The sequence below is a fragment of the Anabrus simplex genome, chromosome 11 (genome assembly GCF_040414725.1).
Source record: "Anabrus simplex isolate iqAnaSimp1 chromosome 11, ASM4041472v1, whole genome shotgun sequence".
Classification (NCBI taxonomy): domain Eukaryota; kingdom Metazoa; phylum Arthropoda; class Insecta; order Orthoptera; family Tettigoniidae; genus Anabrus; species Anabrus simplex.
This window is the reverse complement of record NC_090275.1, coordinates 106,681,195-106,704,968: the sequence shown is the minus strand read 5'-3', so window position 1 is coordinate 106,704,968 and position 23,774 is coordinate 106,681,195. Positions and strand designations below refer to the sequence as shown.

The window sequence follows — 23,774 nt, the reverse complement described above, 5'->3', positions numbered from 1 at the left end:
AAGACTACAGACAATAGAAGAAGCAGAGTTAGTGTTAGGGACAAAGTTATCATGAGAAATTGCTTTGAGCCACTCCTTATTAAAGAAAAACAAACCGCTATACTACATAATTAAAAAAAAGAATTAGCACTTAAATTAGAATTCTTATTTAGGACAAAGTTATGGTGAGAAATAATGTTGAGCCACACATTAATCTTGTTCTTTTTTGCAGAAAATATCTCTTTGAAGTATAAAAAGGTACACAAAAATATCACATATTCCAAGATTTGTAAACACAGTTTTAAAAAATGAAATCATCCCATTACACAATTTTAAAAAAACTTAATTAGCGCATAACTATCAACTGATACAGATGTTGATTCCCATAGGGAATCTGAAATATTTGTCCTGAATGAGTAAATTTATAATACCAATATAAATGGTCCGTTATTGGACATTATAAATTTTCCAGCTAACTCATCCCTGGTTGCCAGCGTTTCGCCCTCGTGTGCTAGGTTGGGCTCATCAGTTGGTACCTAGCACACCTACCAAGACGCTGGCTAGTGCATACCATGGAGGCCACTGCATTGGCACTGCCGGTGGCTCCAAGTAGCCTGCTCTCAATATACGAATACCACCAACTTCTTCCCGGGAGCTGCAGCACGTCCTGGATGGCAACATTGAAGAACAACTTGTTCATTAAAAAAATATTTATTACATAAGAATATTTAGGACAGGATCTCTCTCTCTTCATAAAGGTGCAGTCTTTATCATTTTTTGTATAATACAGTTTACTTGTCATCACACCATGTTGTTCTTTATCCATTCTGAGTACTTTTGAATGTTAGTGTAGACACTCGGTATACCAGCCATCCCACACTTGTCAGATCCAAATGACGCCATTCCCACCTGCAATCATAAAGAAAGAACATTATTAATCTGAAATGAAACATTAATGGCAAGAGAGTTGAAATAATAATAATAATAATAATAATAATAATAATAATAATAATAATAATAATAATAATAATAATAAATTTTGTGTGGCTGTTGCTAGCCAGGTGCAGCCTGGTAAGGCAGACCCTCCGAAAAGAGGTGGGCGGCATCTGCCATGTAGAGGAAACTCCCATGTTATTGTAGTGGAGGATAGTGTTGTGTGTGAGTTGCAGGAATGTTGGGGACAGTACAAACACCCAGTCCCCAAGCTAGGGGAGAATTAATATAACTAAGTTCTCCAGTCTGTTGAACACTACAACCCTCTAACATATCAGTGAAAAAGTACAGTATTAAACAAAGAATGATATATTTTGTTTTGTTCTTGAAAACATTGTCATACTCTATCGGTCAGATAATAATACTAGATTATAAATTCCACCTGTTCAATACATAAGAGTTTTTTTAATTTAAATTTAAGAAATAGTTCTTAACATATTAGATATAGGGACATGTTTCATCCATAATGAGGGGATAATCAGCCTAAAAATCTCATACCTGAAAGAAAGATAGATCAGGATCCTGATTGTTCTTATACCTAAATAAGAGGATACTGTTTTAGGTACAAATGTGTATAAAATGACTAACAAGTAGAATATAGTAGTTATAAGTACGCTTATGACAAAGTCTTATAATCAATCTTTATTGTAGATCTTTACGAATGTCTCGATTTTTAAAATGTGGTAACAAGTAGTTAGTTAAAACTTCAAAAAGAATACGTAAATTGCTGCGCTGAAATAAAATTTGGTAAATATGGTGCCTTATTCTGGAGATGGCGTAAGGAGATTATAATAGCTTAATATTTAGGATAAAAGTCACTCTTAGTGGTAGTAAGTTGTTAATTTTATACGAAAAGATAATACGACAAACTTCTTGAAGCACTTAGGAGCGAGGACAAGTACTCGTCAGAAATATAGCTTTTTAATAATTACGGTAGCCGGTAGACGTGGTTGTAGCTTCTTGCATTAAAAGTCGAACAGAAAATATGCGAGGTTGAGTAGGCCTAGAGCTTCGAAAGTTGTTATGTTAATTTGGTTAAAGATGAGGTAAAATCCAAAGCTGTTTGTCTGTTGAAAGTGTTAATCTTATATGAAAAGACAAGATGACAAATTTCTTGAAGCACTTAGGAGAGCAGACAGGTGTTCGTCGGAAAACGTAGCTATATTTATAATAATGGTTCATGGTGTCGGTTACTGTAGTCACATCCTAGTTCGTGAACCATGGGTAACGGCTGAGCAGCCTAGTAAGTGGTCCTGAGAGTCGGGATACCGGTTGCTATGGAATGGGAGTGGGCATCTCGGACATATTCTGAGTCCTGGCCCTCCTTGTGCTCAGGCGGCTAGGACTATACAATCTACCAGTGGTCCATAACCCGTTAGAGGAGAGATCTTCACTTGGACTATGTGCAAGTAGGGTAGCATCCTGCTTCATGAATTTACCGAGCACAGAACATTTGAAGCAAGCCTCGGACCTATGGGAGTAACAGAGTCCCACTCCCACTTGACAGGCGAGGGACTCCTTGGAAACAATTTGGCGAACGAAATGGAATTCGATGGGGAGCTATCAATATTAATGGGGCTTATGGAAGAAAGAAAGTAGAACTGGCTGAGTCTGCAAAGAGGATGCATCTGGACGTGCTAGGAGTAAGTGATATTCGGGTAAGGGGAGATAATGAGGAAGAGATAGGAGATTATAAAGTGTACTTGGTGGGTGTTAGAAAGGGAAGGGCAGAGTCTGGGGTAGGGCTGTTTATCAGCAATACCATTGCACGCAACATAGTTTCTGTTAGGCATGTAAATGAACGAATGATGTGGGTAGATTTGTCAGTTGGAGGAATTAGGACGAGAATTGTCTCCGTATATTCACCATATGAGGGTGCAGATGAGGATGAAGTTGACAAGTTTTATGAAGCATTGAGTGACATCGTGGTCAGGGTCAACAGCAAGGATAGAATAGTACTAATGGGCAATTTCAATGCGAGAGTTGGGAATAGAACTGAAGGATACGAAAGGGTGATTGGTAAATGTGGGGAAGATATGGCAGCTAATGGGAATGGGAAGCGTTTGCTGAACTTCTGTGCTAGTATGGGTTTAGCAGTTACGAATACATTCTTCAAGCATAAGGCTATTCACCCCTACACATGGGAGGCTAGGGGTACCAGATCCATAATAGACTATATCTTAACCGACTTAGAATTCAGGCTATCTGTTTGGAATGTACCAGTTTTTTGGGGATTTTTCGATGATACAGACCACTATCTGATCTGTAGTAAACTAAGTATCTCTAGGACTAGGGTAGAGAAAGTGAAATCTGTCTGCAAACGAATAAGGGTAGAAAACCTCCACGACGAGGAAATTAGACAGAAGTACATGGATATGATTAGTGAGAAGTTTCAAACAGTAGACAGTAAGCAGGTTCAGGATATAGAAAGTGAATGGGTGGAATACAGGGATGCTGTAGTAGAAACAGCAAGGGAATGCCTAGGAACAACTGTGTGTAAAGATGGGAAAAGGCCAACATCCTGGTGGAATGATGAAGTGAGAGCAGCTTGTAAACGTAAAGAGAAGGCTTATCAGAAATGGCTCCAAACAAAGGCCGAGGCAGACAGGGCTTTGTACGTAGATGAAAGAAACAGAGCAAAACAAATAGTTGTTGAATTCAAAAAGAAGTCATGGGAAGATTTTGGTAATAACCTGGAAAGGCTAGGTCAAGCAGCAGGGAAACCTTTCTGGACAGTAATAAAGAATCTTAGGAAGGGAGGGAAAAAAGAAATGAACAGTGTTTTGAGTAGTTCAGGTGAACTCATAATAGATCCCAGGGAATCACTGGAGAAGTGGAGGGAATATTTTGAACATCTTCTCAATGTAAAAGGAAATCATCCTGGTGGTGTTGTGAACAGCCAAGCTCATGGGGAGGAGGAAAATGATGTTGGTGAAATTATGCTTGAGGAAGTGGAAAGGATGGTAAATAAACTCCATTGTCATAAAGCAGCAGGAATAGATGAAATTAGACCTGAAATGGTGAAGTATAGTGGTAAGGCAGGGATGAAATGGATTCATAGAGTACTAAGATTAGCATGGAGTGCAGTCTGGCCTATGCTGACGACTTTGTCTTAATGGCAGATTGTGCCAAAAGCCTGCAGTGTAATATCTTGGAACTTGAAAATAGGTGCAATGAGTATGGTATGAAAATTAGCCTCTCGAAGACTAAAGTGATGTCAGTAGGTAAGAAATTCAACAGAACTGAATGTCAGATTGTTGATACGAAGCTAGAACAGGTCGATAATTTCAAGTATTTAGGTTGTGTGTTCTCCCAGGATGGTAATATAGTAAGTGAGATTGAATCAAGGTGTCGTAAAGCTAATGCAGTGAGCTCGCAGTTGCGATCAACAGTATTCTGTAAGAAGGAAGTCAGCTCCCAGACGAAACTATCTTTACATCGGTCTGTTTTCAGACCAACTTTGCTTTACGGGAGCGAAAGCTTGGTGGACTCAGGATATCTTATTCATAAGTTAGAAGTAACAGACATGAAAGTAGCAAGAATGATTGCTAGTACAAACAGGTGAGAACAATGGCAGGAGGGTACTCGGAATGAGGAGATAAAGGCTAATTTAGGAATGAACTCGATGGCTGAAGCTGTACACATAAACCGGCTTCGGTGGTGAGATCATGTGAGACGAATGGAGGAGGATAGATTACCTAGGGGAATAATGGACTCTGTTATGGAGGGTAAGAGAAGTAGAGGTTGACCAAGATGACGATGGTTAGACTCAGTTTCTAACGATTTAAAGATAAGAGGTATAGAACTAAATGAGGCCACAACACTAGTTGCAAATCGAGGATTGTGGCGACGTTTAGTAAATTCACAGAGGCTTGCAGACTGAACGCTGAAAGGCATAACAGTCTATAATGATAATGTATGTATTTATAATAAAATTAGCTGGTAGACGTGGTTGTAGCTTCTTGTATTAAAAGTCGAAAGGAAACTATACGAGGTTGTGTAGAGCTTGTAGAGTTATGTCTGAAATAAGAGGAGAGTGAAATGTTAAGGAATAAAATTAAAGGAGGAGAGAAATGAAGAAAAAAATGATGTGTGTGAAAATTCACCAAGAAAGATGAAATCAATAAATCCTTAAATTTCCTAGATATCACAATTACACGTAATAATGATAACTTTAACTTCCAAATTTACAGAAAACCAACCCACACCGCAATAACAATAAAAAAATACTTCATTATATCCAAAATCCCACAAACTAGTTAACTTCCATAGTTTAATTTACAGAGCCTTAAAAATCCCTCTATCACCTAAAAACCTAAAAGATGAACTCAATTACATAAAAGATTTGGCAAAAATTAATGGGTGTAAACCAGAACTATTAACAATTTAATCAACAAAATAAAACTTGAATCAACAACTAAGCTCATCCCTGACAGGCCCAAAATATCCAATTTTATTACTTTCACTTACAACAATCCAGACATTTACCAAATTTTGAACCCCCTAAAAAACCAAAACACTTTAGAACTTTAGAACTTTAGAACAAATAACACCAACCAGAAATTATTTTTCAATCACAACACAGTCAATTCAAATAATAACACTTACTCAGGTTCAGGCATTTACAGACTCACTTGCACCCAATGTGGCATCTCGTACATTGGACAAACTGGCCACAGCTTTCACAGTAGATACTTAGAACATAATAATGCCTCCAAACACTACAAATTTTCAGCTATGAACTCTCATATGAAAGAAGCAGGTCATCATTTCACTACTATAGATCAAGACCTCACTATTATTAAAAAAGTAGGTAAAGGGAAATTAATGAACGAATTAGAAAACATCTATATATTTTTAGACCAATATCACAACAAAAATTCAAACCTTAATGATATTATTGAAGTTAAAACCCCATTATACGAGATTTTACCAAAATTGTTGCAATCTCTAAACTATAAACACAATAACTGAATAAACAATCTAAAATTATCTTCTTCCAAGACCCCTCCCAGTTTAGGAGGCACAGCTCCCTCCCCGTCCACCCCCAGGGCCAACCACATCCAGTGGCACTTAAACTTAACGCCCTGCCCAACCCACCCCCAACTCCGCACCCTCCTCCACCAATCTCGCATCTGTATAACACTAGAAGCACAAATATCAGTCATTCAAACGCTACCATGGCAACTAATTAACATTACAACAGTTGAAAAGATAAATGAAATTCACACACAACATAATTTCTTCAACTCACCTCATATTTAACCGAATTAACATCACAACTGTCGAAGGGGTAAGTAATTTTCACACACATTGTTTTTTCTTCTTTTCTTCATTTGATGAAACATTTCACTCTCCTCTTATTTCAGACATAACACTACAAGCTCTATACAACCTCGTACAGTTTCCTTTCAACTTTTAATACAAGAAGCTACAACCACGTCTACCAGCTAATTTTATTATAAATATAGCTACGTTTTCCGACGAACACCTATCCTCTCTCCTAAGTGCTTCAAGAAATTTGTCGTCTTGTCTTTTCATATAAGATTAACAACTTCAACAGACTTCAGACTTCAGACTTCAACAGTTGTTTAACTTTGGATTTTACCTCATCTTTAACCAAATTGACATAACAACTTTCGAAGCTCTAGACCTACTCAACCTCGCATCTTTTCTGTTCGACTTTTAATACAAGAAGCTACAACCACGTCTACCAGCTACCGTAATTATAAAAATAGCTATATTTCTGACGAGTACTTGTCCTTGCTCCTACGTGCTTTCAAGAAGTTTGTCGTATTATCTTTTCGTATAAAATTAACAACTTACTACCACTAAGAGTGACTTTTATCCTAAATATTAAGCTATTATAATCTCCTTACGCCATCTCCAGAATAAGGCACCATATTTACCAAATTTTATTTTGTTAATAAACTTAACCATGATAGGTTAATATTGTGTTTGGTCCGTATTGACTGGTCTGAATGTATAATATAACTATTTATAATAGTTTATTTAAATCCGCCTTGATCAATACACTCATTAAATGAAAGAAACATTATTAATTAAACCATACATGTTTCGGGAAATCTCAATTTGTTTTACAATTTGAAGGAGTATTGTGTCCCAATACATCATATCAAAGAGTAAAGAGAACTTATGAATTATTATAAAAATGATCAATACATACAATTTTAGTTGAACTGAATGAGAACACTATACAAATTTAGGATCTTCAAGTTTTTCTTCTTTTCTTCTTCTTTTTGTTCCTTAAATGATTATATGCTAGCACAGCAATTTACGTATTCTTTTTGAACTTTCAACTAACCACTTGTTACCACATTTTAAAAAACGAGACATTCATAAAGATCTACAATAAGGATTGATTATAAGATCATAAGAGTACTTATATCTACTATATTCTACTTGCTAGTCATTTTATACACATTTGTACCTAAAACAGTATCCTCTTATTTAGGTATAAGAACAATCAGGATCCTGATCTATCTTTCTTTCAGGTATGAGATTTTTAGGCTGATGATCCCCTCATTATGGGTGAAACACGTCCCTATATCTAATATGTTAAGAACTATTTCTTAAATTTAAATAAAAAAAACTTTTATGTATTGAACAGGTGGAATTTATAATCTAGTATTATTATTTGACTTTAAGTTACATTTCAATACGGACCATAACATGTAATACTCTGTCAGATCGCACATTTTTTCTAATTAATTACTATAAATTGATGAAACTAGTTCAGAAATGTAGAAACATTTGTGGTTTTTACTCTTTAATATTTGAAAGTTGTTGTTGTTTGAGTCATAACTTAAGTCCATATACTGCTTTGATGCAGCCCTCCATGCTATCCTATCCTGTGCTAACCTTTTCATTTCTACATAACTGCTACATCCACTACCATTTTTACCACCTACACTTCCCTGAAAAACCAATTGCTCACATCCTGAATGTCTTAAGATGTGTCCTATCATTCTATCACTTCTTGTTAAATTTGGCCAAATCGATCTCCTCTCACCATTTCGATTCAGTATCTCTTCATTCATGATTCTTCTGTAACACCACATTTCAAAAACTTCTATTCTCTTCCTTTCTGAGATAGTTATTGTCCATGTTTCACTTCCATACAATGCCACACTCCAGATAAAAGTCTTTAAAAACATCTTTCTAATTCCTATATCAATGTTCGAAGTGAGCAAATTTCTTCTCTTAACTAAAGCCTTCCATGCTTGTGCTAGCACCGAGCTCGATAGCTGCAGTCGTTTAAGGTGCGGCCAGTATCCAGTATTCGGGAGATAGTAGGTTCGAATCCCACTGTCGGCAGCCCTGAAAGTGGTTTTCCGTGGTTTCCCATTTTCACACCAGGCAAATGCTGGGGCTGTACCTTAATTAAGGCCACGGCTGTGTAATGGAGTTTGAATAACGACTCGTCATGGTACTATGTTGTCTCTATTACATTCATGCTTTCACATCATTTGTCTGCATCTCCGAGTGTTGAATATCGTAACTGTATGGGCTTTTCATTAAATTGCTGATGGTGAGCCATCTAGTGGTGGATTTAGTACTTACCATTCGAAGTGAGTAGTTGTGCTGCTATCTGGGCGCCAAGAAGATAAGCTTGCTTGGCCATGAACCGTGCTCTAACAATCAGCGTGTGCAGTTGTTCTACTTCTTGCCTTTTAAACTGGAAGACGCGTTGAGCTAATCTCTGCTGGTTGTGTCTTAAAGATACAAATTATCTTACAAGAAGGGAAGATGGTGCGGATATTTGATCCCGGTTGATGGATTCTCCATCTGGCATAAGTGCCAAAGATGTGGTTTGTTTTTTTGAAACGATTTAATTTTTGAAAACACCGACCTCGTAAGTAGCTTCATTGGATGTTATGACTGTTTTAACTGAGAAACTAATCCTGTTATTTTATAGTGCTAAGATGCTGAGCACTTAAGTCTACGATATGTGAGAATTTCTAAAGGTGATGTTCGGATTATTTGTGGGTAAAAAAAAAAAATTTTAGAGTCGAAAACAGGTCATTGTCGTTAACTTGTAATGTGAAAATATTTGAGGTTTCAATTTAATTTAAGAAGATAATTATATGTTAATTTTTGGGCTTCAGCATTCAGTTATATTAGCTTTCGTGCACGAAAGGAATGATTATGTTCAAGGAGCTCCGACAAGATGATGTACGAATTTATTGTATAACCTTAAAAGCCTGGTTTTATTTCCTTCCTGTTTTCAAACATAATTAAATATTTATTATTTAAAATATTTTTCAAACCATTTCGGGCTGTTAAAAGTAAACTTGTGCTTTAAATGAAAGCTGATCTATTGACTTACTCGGTACATCGTGTTCTCATTTTAATCATGGCGGTTGTCCTGTGTAATAGAATGCAAACGCAATGGGGGGCGTTGCTGTGTTGAAACTGACATTTGAGAATCTGCGGATTATTGTAGTATTGACGTTCATCTGTATTGGAAATAGTTGCGTGCATTGGATCTTTTCTGCTGTATTTGACTTACTCCTTCGATTTTAGTTATCGTCTCTGGGGAATATTGAATTATTTTATCCTACTTCTGTGATTTTTTGCATGTTCCTGAATTATTTCTTCGTTTGGTGATATAGTGTGTTTGGTTGATCCTTACTGTTTTCACGCAACCTCCGAAAACCGAGATAGTCTATTAGATAGGTTTTCATTATCCATTCTATAATGGTGGATTTAATTATTTAATTTTCAATTGAACCTCGTTCATTTATTATTCTAAAGAGGTCTTCTGTTTTCATTCAGCAATTATTGATATAAGGATTTTACCTTCTACTGCGTTATTCTTTTAATTGATCTAAATAGAATTCAGTATTTATCGTATCTTTAAAACAGTTAAAAAAAATTAATTTTGAGGTCGGTAAATTATAAATGTTTTGGTATTATTAAAGTTTTCTTAAATGAATCAAGGAATTATTATTTCAGTCAATTATTTAAGCTAATTTTTAGTTGATTCGCTAGGCCTCTTGTGTCCAGTGCTTCCTCAATCAGCGACGGCCTTTGTTGGGATAATTGTAAGTATTTACTTTAATTTATTTTTTTATCCCTGGTCGTGCTAACACTCTTGACCTTTACTTACGTTGTGAGAGTGTGTTTGGTATCAGATTGCGTGGTTTTTTGTACTGCTACGTTCTGATATCTTGTGAAAGCATATTTTTCTTTCTTGTTTCTTGTGACTGTTGGCTATTTCGTCAGGCCATTGATATCACCTTGACTGAAATAATAAGTCAATTGAGACTAGTTAATTAAACTTGTGAAGGGAAAGACAGGATTATATTGAGTGCTAACCTTGGTGTTTTCTGTTTCATATCAATATGAGTGCACGTGCTGTGTTGTTGCCAAGAATGCTGAGGAAGGGTGAGCTGTTGTATGAGCTCGATATTCGGGGTTTAGTGTCCACTGGTTCTATGGAAGGCGATGTTAACTTGCTTCTGGGCTCCCTTGATTCCCCTGTAGATCCAGGTAACATGAGCATCGACTTGGGTAAGTCAGTGCATGCAATGTCCAGTTCTATTAACGAATTATTAGTGTTTATAAAACAGTTAAAAGAGTGTAATCCATCAGATTACCAATTGAAAAGATTAAAAGCTCGTACCAATCACTTTATTAACAGGGTGCAAGATTTGATTTCTCTTGGACCTGAAGGTGAATTGATGTCTCAATGCACTTCGTTGTTAACTTCAGTAATTAATGTTTCGGTTGAACTCGATTTTATGATTAATATGAAGAAGGTTGGTCAGTTATCATTAAGTGATGAGATTGAAACGAATGAAGGTAACAACCTTGGTGCCACTAATGAGTTAATTACTCCTCAGACCGTCAATAATCCATCCTCATCGCATTGCTGCGGACTTAGTTCTGCGGTTGAGAATTTGTTGATTAGGTCATGTTCGGCTCCTAATTCTATTAAGGATCTTTTCAAAAATGTAATGACCTTTTCTGTAGATTCCATTGACGAAACCATCAGATTCCTGCGGTTTCTAGTAGAATTATCTGAGTCGGCTAATGTGTATTGCATGGATGCTCTGGGAATTTTTAGAGTGTTATTTCCCAACTGTCAAGGTGTACTAAAAAGAGAAATTTCTAAGGCTATTAGCAGTAATTTAAGTGTAAATGAATTTCACGAGTTAATCTTGAGAAGGTTTATTCCGTCCCTAGCGTTACAAAGTCTGGTTCCAAAACATTGTTATAGAACGCAATTCTTGCATGAAAATCTATTGGCCTATGTCTTGGATTTGAAATTTTATTGCGAGGTTTTTAAAATCATGGTACCGGAAGAAGAGATGGTAGGTCGTATAATCAAAGGCATTACTCCTCAATATCGGTCCTTTTTATCCTTGACTAAGTGCCCGAGTAGTTTTGCAGAACTCGAACAAGCTTGTACATTTGCCGAGGATGTAAAACATGGAGATGAGTCCCGGCACACTAGGTATCCCCCTCCCAGTGTTTCTTTTCGGTCTAACAATGTCTCCGCTCATCCTGTGCCTTCTTCTTCCTTCAAAAAATGTTACGCTTGTGGATCTAGAGATCACCTGAGGAATAATTGCCCTTCCGAGAGAAGTAAAGATACATTGTGTCGTAGACAAAATGGTAGTTGTTATGTTTGCGGATCTAAGTCACATATGAAAAGGCAGTGCCCTAAGGTAAACAATAGGAATTTTCAATGACCGTGTGGTATGCCCAATGCAGATGATGAGAGCTGGTTGGTTGAAGGTCATGTGAATAATGAGTGTTCTTTTCCGGGAATGTTAGGTATTTCTAGTAATGTTGTTTCTAAAACCTCGACCATTTGTATTGAAGTGAATAACGAACCTGCATTGGGATTGATAGATTCCGGTAGTGCTGTGTCACTTATGAGTGAGACTTGGTATTCGAGGATGAAGGTTTGTTGCAAATTACCTGAAATTAGGACTTCTAAACTTAATTGTGTGACTGCTAATGGAGGCAGATTAAGAATTCTAGGTTGTATATCTGTCAAAATTAGAATTGCCGAGTTTACTTGGAAGACAGATTGTCTCGTGGCTTCTGATTTATCTTATCAAGTAATTTTAGGGACGGATTTTATGGGCAAGGTTGGAATGATTTTGAATTTACAAGATAGGAACTTTAGTTTCAAATTTTGTCCTAATAGAATTTTCAAATTTTATGAAGATGTAGTGTTACAAAGGTATTCTGCTTGTGCATTGGATGAGGATGTTGAGGAAGGCGAAGGTAATAAATTAGATCTTGATCACCTGCCTCTCGATCAAGCTCGTAAAATTCGTGATCTTTGTGCTAGGTATCCTGAAGTTTTCACTGATAAATTGGGATTGACTAATGTGCTTAAATACCACATTGATATTACGGACAAGATTCCTGTTAGATCTCCGCCCTATAGGTTATCACCACCTAAGATGGTTGAATTAAAGAAAATCATCGATAAGATGCTTCAGGATGGTGTTATTCGACCTTCTATCTCTCCGTACTCGTCTCCGATGTTTCTGGTGCCCAAGTCATCTGGAGGTTTCAGGCCAGTGACGGATTATAGAGAGTTAAACCGTAAGATCGTCATGCAGTCTGTGCCCCTACCGGATTTGCATACTTGCTTCTCTTGGTTCCATGGTGCTAATTATTTTTCGACCTTTGATTTGAATCAGGCATACAACCAAATACCTCTTGATGAGGAATCTATTCCTCTCACTGCTTTTGCCACTGACTGGAATCTGTATGAATACACGGTTATACCTTTTGGGCTGTCGACGGGAGCGGCTGTGTTAACTCGATTACTGGATTCTGTGTTTGGGGATGTGAAATTTAAGTACGTTATTCATTATCTTGACGATCTTGTTGTATATTCTGCAAATTTCGAAGATCATCTCAAGCATGTACAGGAGGTAGTTGAAAGATTGAAGAAAGCAGGTTTAACTGTCAAGCTTTCCAAGACCAATTTTGCCAAATCTCAAATCTCCTTCTTGGGACATATAGTATCGTCACAGGGTATTTCAATTGATCATGCCCGTACTCAAGCTATTCACGATTTTAAACCACCTAAAGATGTAAAAGGGATTGCCAGATTCATTGGCATGACTAATTTCTTTAGAAAATTCGTTCCGAATTATGCTGAAATTGCTGCCCCTTTGAATTCCTTACGTAGAAAGAATGTCAAATTTGTGTGGGAAGACCCTCAACAAAGAGCCTTTGAAACCTTGAAGAGAGCTCTCAGTAATGCCCCTATACTTGCTATTCCTGATTTTAATAAAAGATTCATTATCCAGACTGATGCCTCAGGGAAGGCTATTGCAGGCGTCTTATTGCAAGAGTCGGAAATGGGTAGACGTCCTATCGCTTACGCATCTAGAGCTCTCTCCCCGCTGGAAAGGAAATATTCTGTCTATGAATTAGAGTGTTTAGCGGTACTATTTTCGTTGGAGAAATTCCGTGTTTATGTGGAGCATGTTAATTTTGATTTAGAGACAGACAATGAAGCTCTTTCCTGGGTTCTGAAAAGACCCAAAAGAACTGGAAGACTAACTAGGTGGGCGCTGAGAATTTCTGCTTTTAAATTTAATGTTCGGCACATTCGTGGAACGGAAAATGTAATCGCCGATGGGCTTAGTCGCATGTTTGATGAGGAGGATGGTTTTGAAAACTTGGAAGCGAAGAGTGTACCTCAAATTGGTTCGGTAAATGTGAATTCTATCTTGACTAATCTTCCAATGTTGTATCAAGATATTGTTCTGCATCAAAACGATGATCCTCAGTTAAAGGAAATTCTGGAAAAGATTAATTCTGGTAAAATTATCAAACCCTATTCCTTGGTGAAAGGGGTACTCTGTTGTCAATCTCGTTATGATAAAAGGATAAAGATTGTTGTCCCCAAGGTTTTAATTCCTGTAATATTTCAGTATTACCATGATAGTCCTGTTGGTGGACACTTGGGAAACTTCAAAACTAGGTCAAAAATAAGGGAGTTCTTTATTTGGAAAAACATGGATAGGGATATCATATCCATGGTTAAGTCTTGTAAAAGTTGCGCTATTAGTAAACCTAATCTAAACAAACGTGCGGGGTTGTTGTCATCATCTCAAGCTTCCAGAGCTATGGAGCGATTGTTTATCGATCATGTTGGACCCTTTCCACGTTCCAGTCGAGGAAATACTCATGCATTGGTGTGCATTGATGGGTTTACCAGGTTTTGCTGGATCTTCCCGACTAGATCAACCAATTCGCAGTCCACTATTTCTTGTTTAAATTCTATTTTTGCCTCCTTTGGAACTCCTAAGTTTCTTGTATCTGACAATGCTGCTGGCTTTACTAGTCATTTATTCAGGAAGTACTTGTTTGATTTGTGCATCTCCCATGTGACCACTACTCCATATTATCCCAATCCCTCATATTCCGAGAGAATGAATAGAAATTTAAAATCTGCTCTCATAGCTTACCACCACTCGAATCATACCAAGTGGGACACCTGTCTTCATTGGTTGTCATATGCATTTAATACTGCTGTTCATGAGTCTCATGGCAAAACTCCTATGGAATTAATGTTGAGTTTTGTTCCATTTTCTCCTCTATCTAATCTCCTTCGAATTGAGGAACTGCTTCCTGAAGTCTCTACTCCTCGCGATGTGCGAAAGGTGTGGGATGAGGCCAAAACGAGGTTGGCTGTGTCGTATGAAAAGGTACGAAAGAACTATGACAAAGGCCGAAAACCCACCAAGCTAAGTGTTGGAGACCAAGTCTTCGTAAAATGTTATCCTGTCAGCAAGGCTATAAATAAATTTACTTCAAAATTAGCTCCTAGATTTCAGGGACCTTGTACGATATTGCAGTTTTTGAGCCCTGTATCTATGCTTGTCAGTGATCCTGTGGCAAAAAGGATTCGGAGAGTTCATTTATCCCAAGTGAAAGCGACTTGATATATTGTGGGGGGGTTGGTTGAGTTCTAAATCTTATTGGTGGTTGGTAATAATGAATCGGGTAATTGTTTGATTAAAATGGGTAATGGAAGTGCGGAAATTGTGCTGTCCATATGGAGGTTGGGAAGTTATGTATTGGGGCGTGTGTATCTTGATAATTTTCATCCTTGGTAAGTATGAATCTTGTTGAAGTGGACAAATGTAAGAAAGACTGTATTTGATGTTTCATCATGTTTAAGTAGGGAATATCTGTGAAATTAATACTCAGTGATCAATAGATGGAAGTTTAAAATAATGTTATTATCATCGTTAAGTATGATCGGTGTGAATTTAATTGGGACCTGTTGTGGTGGGAGATTGAAAATTGAGAATTGAGGTGGTTCCCAGTTTTGGTAATGTGGCCTTGGTAGTATGATTCAGCAGGGTGCAGGATGGATGTCTATAAGAGAACCTTCTGTGTTAAAAAAATTCTTTTTGGTGATATTGGTATTGATATAGTGTCTATTAGAAAAATTCTATGATTTTAATTACCTATGTTGAGTGTTTGCGTTCCATAACGTAGTACAGTAAAATTTCTGATGTATCTTGTAATCTCGAGATATTTCCTTGTCTGGGTTCTTACTTGCGGTGATAATAAGAAAAGTGTGTTTCTCTGAGCTATGGGTCTTCAAGGTTTTGTTATGAAAACTTGAGGAAAGGTGTTGAGGGTATTGGATACTCTGCCTTTATCCGAGTGAAGTTAATTGGGTGAAATCCTGTCGCCCGGAGCTGGAGAAGAGTTACTGGTTGCTGTGTGCATGAGCCTTGTGCTCTTACTGTATCTTAATTCTTGGTTTCTGGGGAAAAATGGATTTCTTTTTTTTTGGGTAAATGAACTTCACGTTTTTCTTTGAAGTAATTTGGTTCTCTGTATACATCGCGTTTATTTAATGAACCCCTTGTTGCTGTTCTTTAATTTGGTTAGGCATGTGAACTACTAAGGTAGGTGGTCCGTTATATCTTGTAGCGTTATTTCTGAGCCTATGCAAGTTGTAATCGGGTGGCCTTATTTTGAATTGCAGTCGAGTATCTTGCCTGTACATCTGTTTTCTTTCTGCTGTGGGTTTTAGGGAAATTTAAACCTATTTTGCGGTACTGATTTGGTGTAGAGTTGTAGAGTCATGTTAGAGAACTGGCATTCGTCGGCTTCATGGGTTATTGTGAGATTTTGTTTTGGGTAATATAGGATTCATGACCTAAGGAGTGTACATCCTTTTGACCTTATGGTATGGTTTCTGATCCTTGTGTATCGGTGAAGTTTGGAATTATGGGTTTGATTTTGGGAATTATGTTGGGGTGGCATTATGGTTTCGTTGAGAGGTAACTGTGTTCCTCTGAAGTCATGATGGTGGTTATTGCGGTTGTTGTAATGATATTGGGTGGGCACTCTGTGATTTGTGGGATGCTGACGAGGATTTGTATGTCCTTTACCATTGTGGCTGACACATCGGCACTGGTAATCATTAGAGTGGTGTTGGATTGTTGTTGTGGTAATCTAGTTTGGGGGAGTTTTCGATGGACATCAAGAGAAGGTTGGACTTGACCTTTGATGTGATTTCTTGGTGTCGAGTGGGATTTAAATTGAACTAATCTATGCACCTACAACTCTTTTGGAAATGATTATTAGCTAATTGGTATCTTGGTGACTGTCGTCTTGTTTTTGGTTCAACTTCTTATATTCTCTGCCATAATCCGTTCTTCTGAAGTCATCTTGTTAATCCTACGATCTTAATTTTCATTTCGATTAACCTGCCTGTCTAGCGCATTTAAAAAAAAATTGGAGCCTTCCTGGATTAGTGTCATTAGTATCGTAACTTATCGTTCTGTGATGTAGAAGAATAAGTATGGGATTATTCTCCTTGTACAGTCGGTATTGCAGTCACCGATCCTCTACCTGCATATGGGAGCTTGTAGTAGGACTATGTGATTTCAGGCTAGTTAGTCTCCGGTGTTTCTCCTGGTCATTTTCTATCCCGGTGTAAGTGTTGATATTGTGTGTTGATTGCCTGGTAATTGCTGATAGTTCGGTTGTTGATGACCCACCTTACGCGTACCCTACATCTGAATTGTACATATGTCTCCAACTGTAATTAACCTTTTACCATTGCTCTAACATTCATATCTTCTACTCTTGCTTAGCTTTCTGTTCTAAACGTGTTTTTCAGTATCTTTCTATTTATTATTGTTTCTTGTTTTCACCTTCTGCTTGGAATGAGTATATGTGTAGTAGGCCTATGGAAGTTGAAGCTGTGCGAAAGGAATATTAATTTAAGCCAAGAAATGATTTGAAAATTTAAAAAAAGGGTTAGCATCTATTGATTGGGGAGTTTTGATTTCACAGATATGTCTGTTAAAATTTTAGCTTTATTGATATATTGATTTATTTGCTACACTTAAACTTGATGTGATAATTATCGTGAATGATCTGATATTCTGGTTTCGGCTCTTGCTGTGGTATTCTGATCGGATTGGAGGAAACTGATGATAAAGTGATTAGTGTGATAAGTTACTTGAAGAATTATCTAATGTTCGTTGCACTGACTTACTTCTTGTAGAGGCTTATGTTTTCCTATTTATTTTGGTCCTTTTCTTATTCTTCTTCTTCTTCTTCTTGTGTTTTCCTTTTGGGGTATTTATGTGGTAATATGGTTATCACTCTTGAAGTCTTGTCATTCCCTATAATTGAAGCCCTGAATTATGTTCGAATGAGAATTATGCTATGTTTTAAACCTTGTAAGACCTGTTTTCTTGTGTAGGTTATGTGTCTGAAAATTTATTGTGATTAAGCAAACTCCGATTACCTTAGTAATCTTAGTATTATCTGAACATGTTAAAGAAAATTGGCGTGCTGATGATATTGCGCGTGAAAACATGGACTTAATTGAACACTAAACAACTGTGAGTGGTCTGATCACTGTTATATATCACCCTAGTATATCTCTGTTCATATTGAGAAGTGTTTATGTTAAATTATCGAAGATGGAACCTTTATTACACATATTCTTGAGACAACAGATGGTTTTCAACTATGACTGCTTGTGATACGCCACCCCAGGTTGATGGTTTCGGGGGGGAGGCTGTAATGGAGTTTGAATAACGACTCGTCATGGTACTATGTTGTCTCTATTACATTCATGCTTTCACATCATTTGTCTGCATCTCCGAGTGTTGAATATCGTAACTGTATGGGCTTTTCATTAAATTGCTGATGGTGAGCCATCTAGTGGTGGATTTAGTACTTACCATTCGAAGTGAGTAGTTGTGCTGCTATCTGGGCGCCAAGAAGATAAGCTTGCTTGGCCATGAACCGTGCTCTAACAATCAGCGTGTGCAGTTGTTCTACTTCTTGCCTTTTAAACTGGAAGACGCGTTGAGCTAATCTCTGCTGGTTGTGTCTTAAAGATACAAATTATCTTACAAGAAGGGAAGATGGTGCGGATATTTGATCCCGGTTGATGGATTCTCCATCTGGCATAAGTGCCAAAGATGTGGTTTGTTTTTTTGAAACGATTTAATTTTTGAAAACACCGACCTCGTAAGTAGCTTCATTGGATGTTATGACTGTTTTAACTGAGGAACTAATCCTGTTATTTTATAGTGCTAAGATGCTGAGCACTTAAGTCTACGATATGTGAGAATTTCTAAAGGTGATGTTAGGATTATTTGTGGGTAAAAAAAAAAAAAAAAAAAAAAAAATTAGAGTCGAAAACAGGTCATTGTCGTTAACTTGTAATGTGAAAATATTTGAGGTTTCAATTTAATTTAAGAAGATAATTATATGTTAATTTTTGGGCTTCAGCATTCAGTTATATTAGCTTTCGTGCACGAAAGGAATGATTATGTTCAAGGAGCTCCGACAAGATGATGTACGAATTTATTGTATAACCTTAAAAGCCTGGTTTTATTTCCTTCCTGTTTTCAAACATAATTAAATATTTATTATTTAAAATATTTTTCAAACCATTTCGGGCTGTTAAAAGTAAACTCGTGCTTTAAATGAAAGCTGATCTATTGACTTACTCGGTACATCGTGTTCTCATTTTAATCATGGCGGTTGTCCTGTGTAATAGAATGCAAACGCAATGGGGGGCGTTGCTGTGTTGAAACTGACATTTGAGAATCTGCGGATTATTGTAGTATTGACGTTCATCTGTATTGGAAATAGTTGCGTGCATTGGATCTTTTCTGCTGTATTTGACTTACTCCTTCGATTTTAGTTATCGTCTCTGGGGAATATTGAATTATTTTATCCTACTTCTGTGATTTTTTGCATGTTCCTGAATTATTTCTTCGTTTGGTGATATAGTGTGTTTGGTTGATCCTTACTGTTTTCACGCAACCTCCGAAAACCGAGATAGTCTATTAGATAGGTTTTCATTATCCATTCTATAATGGTGGATTTAATTATTTAATTTTCAATTGAACCTCGTTCATTTATTATTCTAAAGAGGTCTTCTGTTTTCATTCAGCAATTATTCTTTTAATTGATCTAAATAGAATTCAGTATTTATCGTATCTTTAAAACAGTTAAAAAAAATTAATTTTGAGGTCGGTAAATTATAAATGTTTTGGTATTATTAAAGTTTTCTTAAATGAATCAAGGAATTATTATTTCAGTCAATTATTTAAGCTAATTTTTAGTTGATTCGCTAGGCCTCTTGTGTCCAGTGCTTCCTCAATCAGCGACGGCCTTTGTTGGGATAATTGTAAGTATTTACTTTAATTTATTTTTTTATCCCTGGTCGTGCTAACACTCTTGACCTTTACTTATGTTGTGAGAGGCTGCTTCCTTCAAACTCCTAGCCCTTCCCTGTCCCATCGTCGCCATAAGACCTATCTGTGTCGGTGCGACGTAAAACAACTGGCAAAAAAAAAAAAAAAAAAAAAAAAAAAAAAAAAAAAAAAAAAAAAAAAAAAAAAAAGGCTTGTGCTAGTCTGCATTTTACATTCTCCTTACTTCTGCCACCATTAGTTATCTTACTACCCAAGTAACAATATTCATCTACTTCCTTTATAACTTCATTTCCTAATCTAATATTTTCTGCATCACCTGACTTTGTTTGACTGCGCTCCATTACTTTTGTTTTGGGCCAATTTGTTTTCATCTTGTACTGCTTACCGAAGACTCTGTCCATACCATTCAGCAGTTTCTCCATATCTTCTGCAGTCTCAGATAAAATAACAATATCATCAGCAAATCCAGAGTTTTAATTTCTTCTTCTTGGATTGAGATTCCCTTCCCAAATTCCTCTTTGATTTCCTTTACTGCCTGTTCTATATAAACATTGAAATGAGTGGGGATAAACTGCAACCTTGCCTCACTCCTTTCTGGATTGCTTGCTTCTCTTTCAAAGCCCTTTATTCTTATCACTGCAGACTGATTTTTATACAGATTGTAGATAATTCTTCGTTCTCGGTCTCTGATCCCGATCACCTCCAGAATCTTCAGAAAGTTATCTTAGTGAAGTGCTCAGTAGTAAGTAGTCTCTCCTCGTCTGTTAACAAGGAGTGCCTACTATTTAATTTTTAACAAATTATTCAGCCAGTCAGGCAAATTATGAAACCAAAAATCAAATAAAAGGTATTCCTTGTTATACCAACAAAAAGACGATGTACTACTGAGCATTTCACTAAAATATCTTAAAATTTTCAAATACTAAAGGGTATGAACAAAATTTAAACATAAATGTTTTTGATAGCCCTAGCATTTGTCAAGGAAAACTGTCTTCAGGGTTGTCGCCATCGGGGTTCGAACCCACTATCTCCCAATGGTTTCTGGAGATGCCAAGTTGCCAAAATTTAGTCCCACAGGAGTACTTTTAAGTGCCATTAAGTCTACGGACACATGGGTGACGTATTTGAGCACCTTCAAATAGCACCAGCAAATAGGCAGGATCGAGCCTGCCAAGCTGGTGTCAGAAGGCAGAGTCTCAACCGTCTGAGCCACTCAGCCCAGTGCTATGTGACATAAACCCTACAAATACTCGCTCGGTAAAAAAATGAAGACATGCTCACCGAGCTGGAGAAAAGAGAAGTCTTCAGAAGGAGCTAATCAAATGAATAGACACAATGCATTTACGATAAATGTTTTGGAGGAGGAGCAGGATGGTGGTGGTGGTGATTATTGTTTTAAGAGAAAGTGCAACTGGGTAACCGTCCTCTTTTACTAATCAGAGGGAAAAAGTGGAAGGGGTCTGACACTTTAAAAAATGAAGGTATCAGTCAAAGAAAGACAAGGGCCACAAAGAGCATGAAAATGAAAGACACCCTATGTCTCAAATGCTCTTATTCCGTCGGGGTCAGAAAAGAATAAGAATTGACCAAACGAATTCCAATAGGAGGAGCCTGGCACAAGTAAGTGGAAGCAATGCCAGGACTCAGCTAAGGTCCCTGTGGTTGCCAAACCATGTTTCCAAGTTAAGAGCCCCAGTGGTGGCCCCTTTTAGTCAACTCTTAAGACAGGCAGGGGATACCGTGGACGTGTTCTACAACCCGCCACCCACAGGGAGTAAAGTGGAGGGAGAAAGAGAAAGAGGCAGACCAAGATCACTGATGATGTGGGAATTAAATGACTAACGGAAGAAGTGGAAAAGAAGAATTGCTCCCTGCCAATCTTTGGACTGAGGAACCAAGAAGAAGAATTTTCAGCAGTGTTGTTGGTATTGTCTACTCACCTGGTAATACTTAGTTCTTGTTACATGGTCCAGCAGCACTAGAGGGGCTCCTCCGAAGCCAGAGCAGGCGTCTTTCCCTTCCTCCCCACCAACACACATCTGGTTGGTGTTTACAGGTATGATGCTGCCGTACACGGCACTGCACTTCTCCAGTGCAATGATGGGTAACTCTAGTTGTTGTTCACGGCTAGGCGTTGCTACCAGAGAGGAATGTGCGTGTTATTTACACTGAATCATATGTTTCATACTGAGAACAGGTGGAGTATCAACTATAAAAATAACATGTAATCAATACAATCTTCTACATATGTAACGCAAACATGGACATATTCGTCCATATACAGAGCGTAATTAACATGCTCGAGTTCCTCATATCAAAATATGTTAAGAAAAGAAAGTTTGGAAATGCCTGGTCTGTGACTTACAATTGACGGGCTTGGGAGTAAGTAATGATAAGGGACATAGCATGCTTAATAGCAACCACAAACTTGACAACGTTATGATTCACTTGTGTTTGCTGGTCTGATGACCCTCTGTGGCTTAGATGGCAGCACACCGGCCTCTCACTGCTGGGTTCCATGGTTCAAATTCCGGTCACTCCATGTGAGATCTGAGCCGGACAAAGTGGAGGCAGGACAGATTTTTCTGCGGGTACCCTGTCATCTTTCATTCCAGCAACACTCTTCAATATCATTTCATTTCATCTGTCAGGCATTAATCATTGCCCCAGAGTAGTGCAACAGGCGTTGGCAGCTGGCACAATTCCTATCCTCGCCACAAGATGGGCGCTTCATTCATTCCATTTCTGCTCCGATCGAGTTTGTTATGTTTGAGGCATTTCCAGACTGAACTTTTTCTAGCAGTTTATCTCTGAGATGCTGAGATGAGATTTAGAGCACCAAAAACTGTGGATTATAGAATACTGAGAATCATTTGTTTGCCTGATCAAGAAGATCCACAGGGTCTTGAAGTAGATTCAGAAATCATCACACCGCATTTGCTAATCTCACATGACTGCATGGAGGGTCATGTGCTTGCTGATCACCCACCACAGGGAAACAGTTGCTGATAATTTATTGTTTCCCAATTCTTTGTTTATATCTTCAGTCTTGCTTATAGAGGAACCAACATTTGGAAGTGATGGTATCACAAATGTTCATGTTGTGGCCTGCTGACTCAAATCCTCATGGCACAATTATTCATGGTAGATACCAGCAGCAAATCCAGTGTGGGCTGATATTGTATGTGACTCTCAGATAGGTTTGTATGTTGTACCAGCATGTCTTACAGAAAATGTGTACACGGGATTAATTGCAAACGGTCTTCCAGGCCTTCTACAAGATGTTTGCCTTACAATAAGAGGTACTGTGTGGTCTAGGTAAGACAAGAATCCAGAAAATTTTCTCTGTTTGAAATGCACACACTGATATCTGCTATGACAGGGAGGGTAAGAGCAGTTCATGGCCTGCACATTCACCCAACCTTCATCTTTCAAACTTTTTACCTGTGGAGGCTCTAGTTTTATGCAATTCTTTGCACTTCTTTTGATTCACATGGAAGTGGCTGCATTGGCAAAATCAGCTACAGTATTTATGATCTAAATTAGTAAAACAAATTCTGTTCCTCCTCTCCAACAGACATATTGGTAGTCTTTGTCAATGGGAAAAGTTTTTGCCTCTAGAGGCTACTCAGCACTGTTCAACAAAGCACTTGCTTTGTGGGTATACATTTCTCAAACCATTTGGTCAGATCAGAATGTGTAAAACAGGTGTTACTTGCCTTCAAAGGGAGTGATATGACATGGGTTGTAACAATATTGAAACAACGTAAATTTGCGATGCACGTTCTGCGACAATATAGCCTGGTCTGACATCAAACATCAGTACATATTTGAAGTTAACATGTTGTTTGATAATTGACCATTCTTTGAAAAGCAAAAAACAAGAAAGCAACCTATAATAAAACTGCATTTTGCTCACTTATGGCATAATGAAAAATCTTAATTTGAAAAATATTGTTGGTCTCCCAAAAGTTGCCACCTTGGCCAATGCATAAGTATGGCTCTGACTTTCCCGAGGCTGAACATTTGTACTTTATTAAAATGACCACAACAGCTTCTCATTTGGCACAGACTGTA

General features: G+C 37.6%; 1 protein-coding gene across 1 annotated transcript in view; it reads right to left on the bottom strand.

The window, feature by feature from the left end:
- Nucleotides 1-719: 719 nt before the first annotated feature.
- The window catches only part of LOC136883313 (CLIP domain-containing serine protease B4), a 71,082-nt gene continuing 48,027 nt past the window's right edge, over nucleotides 720-23,774 (bottom strand). The window contains exons 7-8 of the mRNA XM_068229620.1: nucleotides 21,638-21,834; nucleotides 720-888 (exon numbers count right to left, since the gene is read on the bottom strand). Of these exons, the coding sequence (XP_068085721.1) occupies nucleotides 781-888; nucleotides 21,638-21,834 (305 nt within the window). The 3' untranslated portion in view covers nucleotides 720-780. The remainder of the gene's footprint in view (nucleotides 889-21,637; nucleotides 21,835-23,774) is intronic.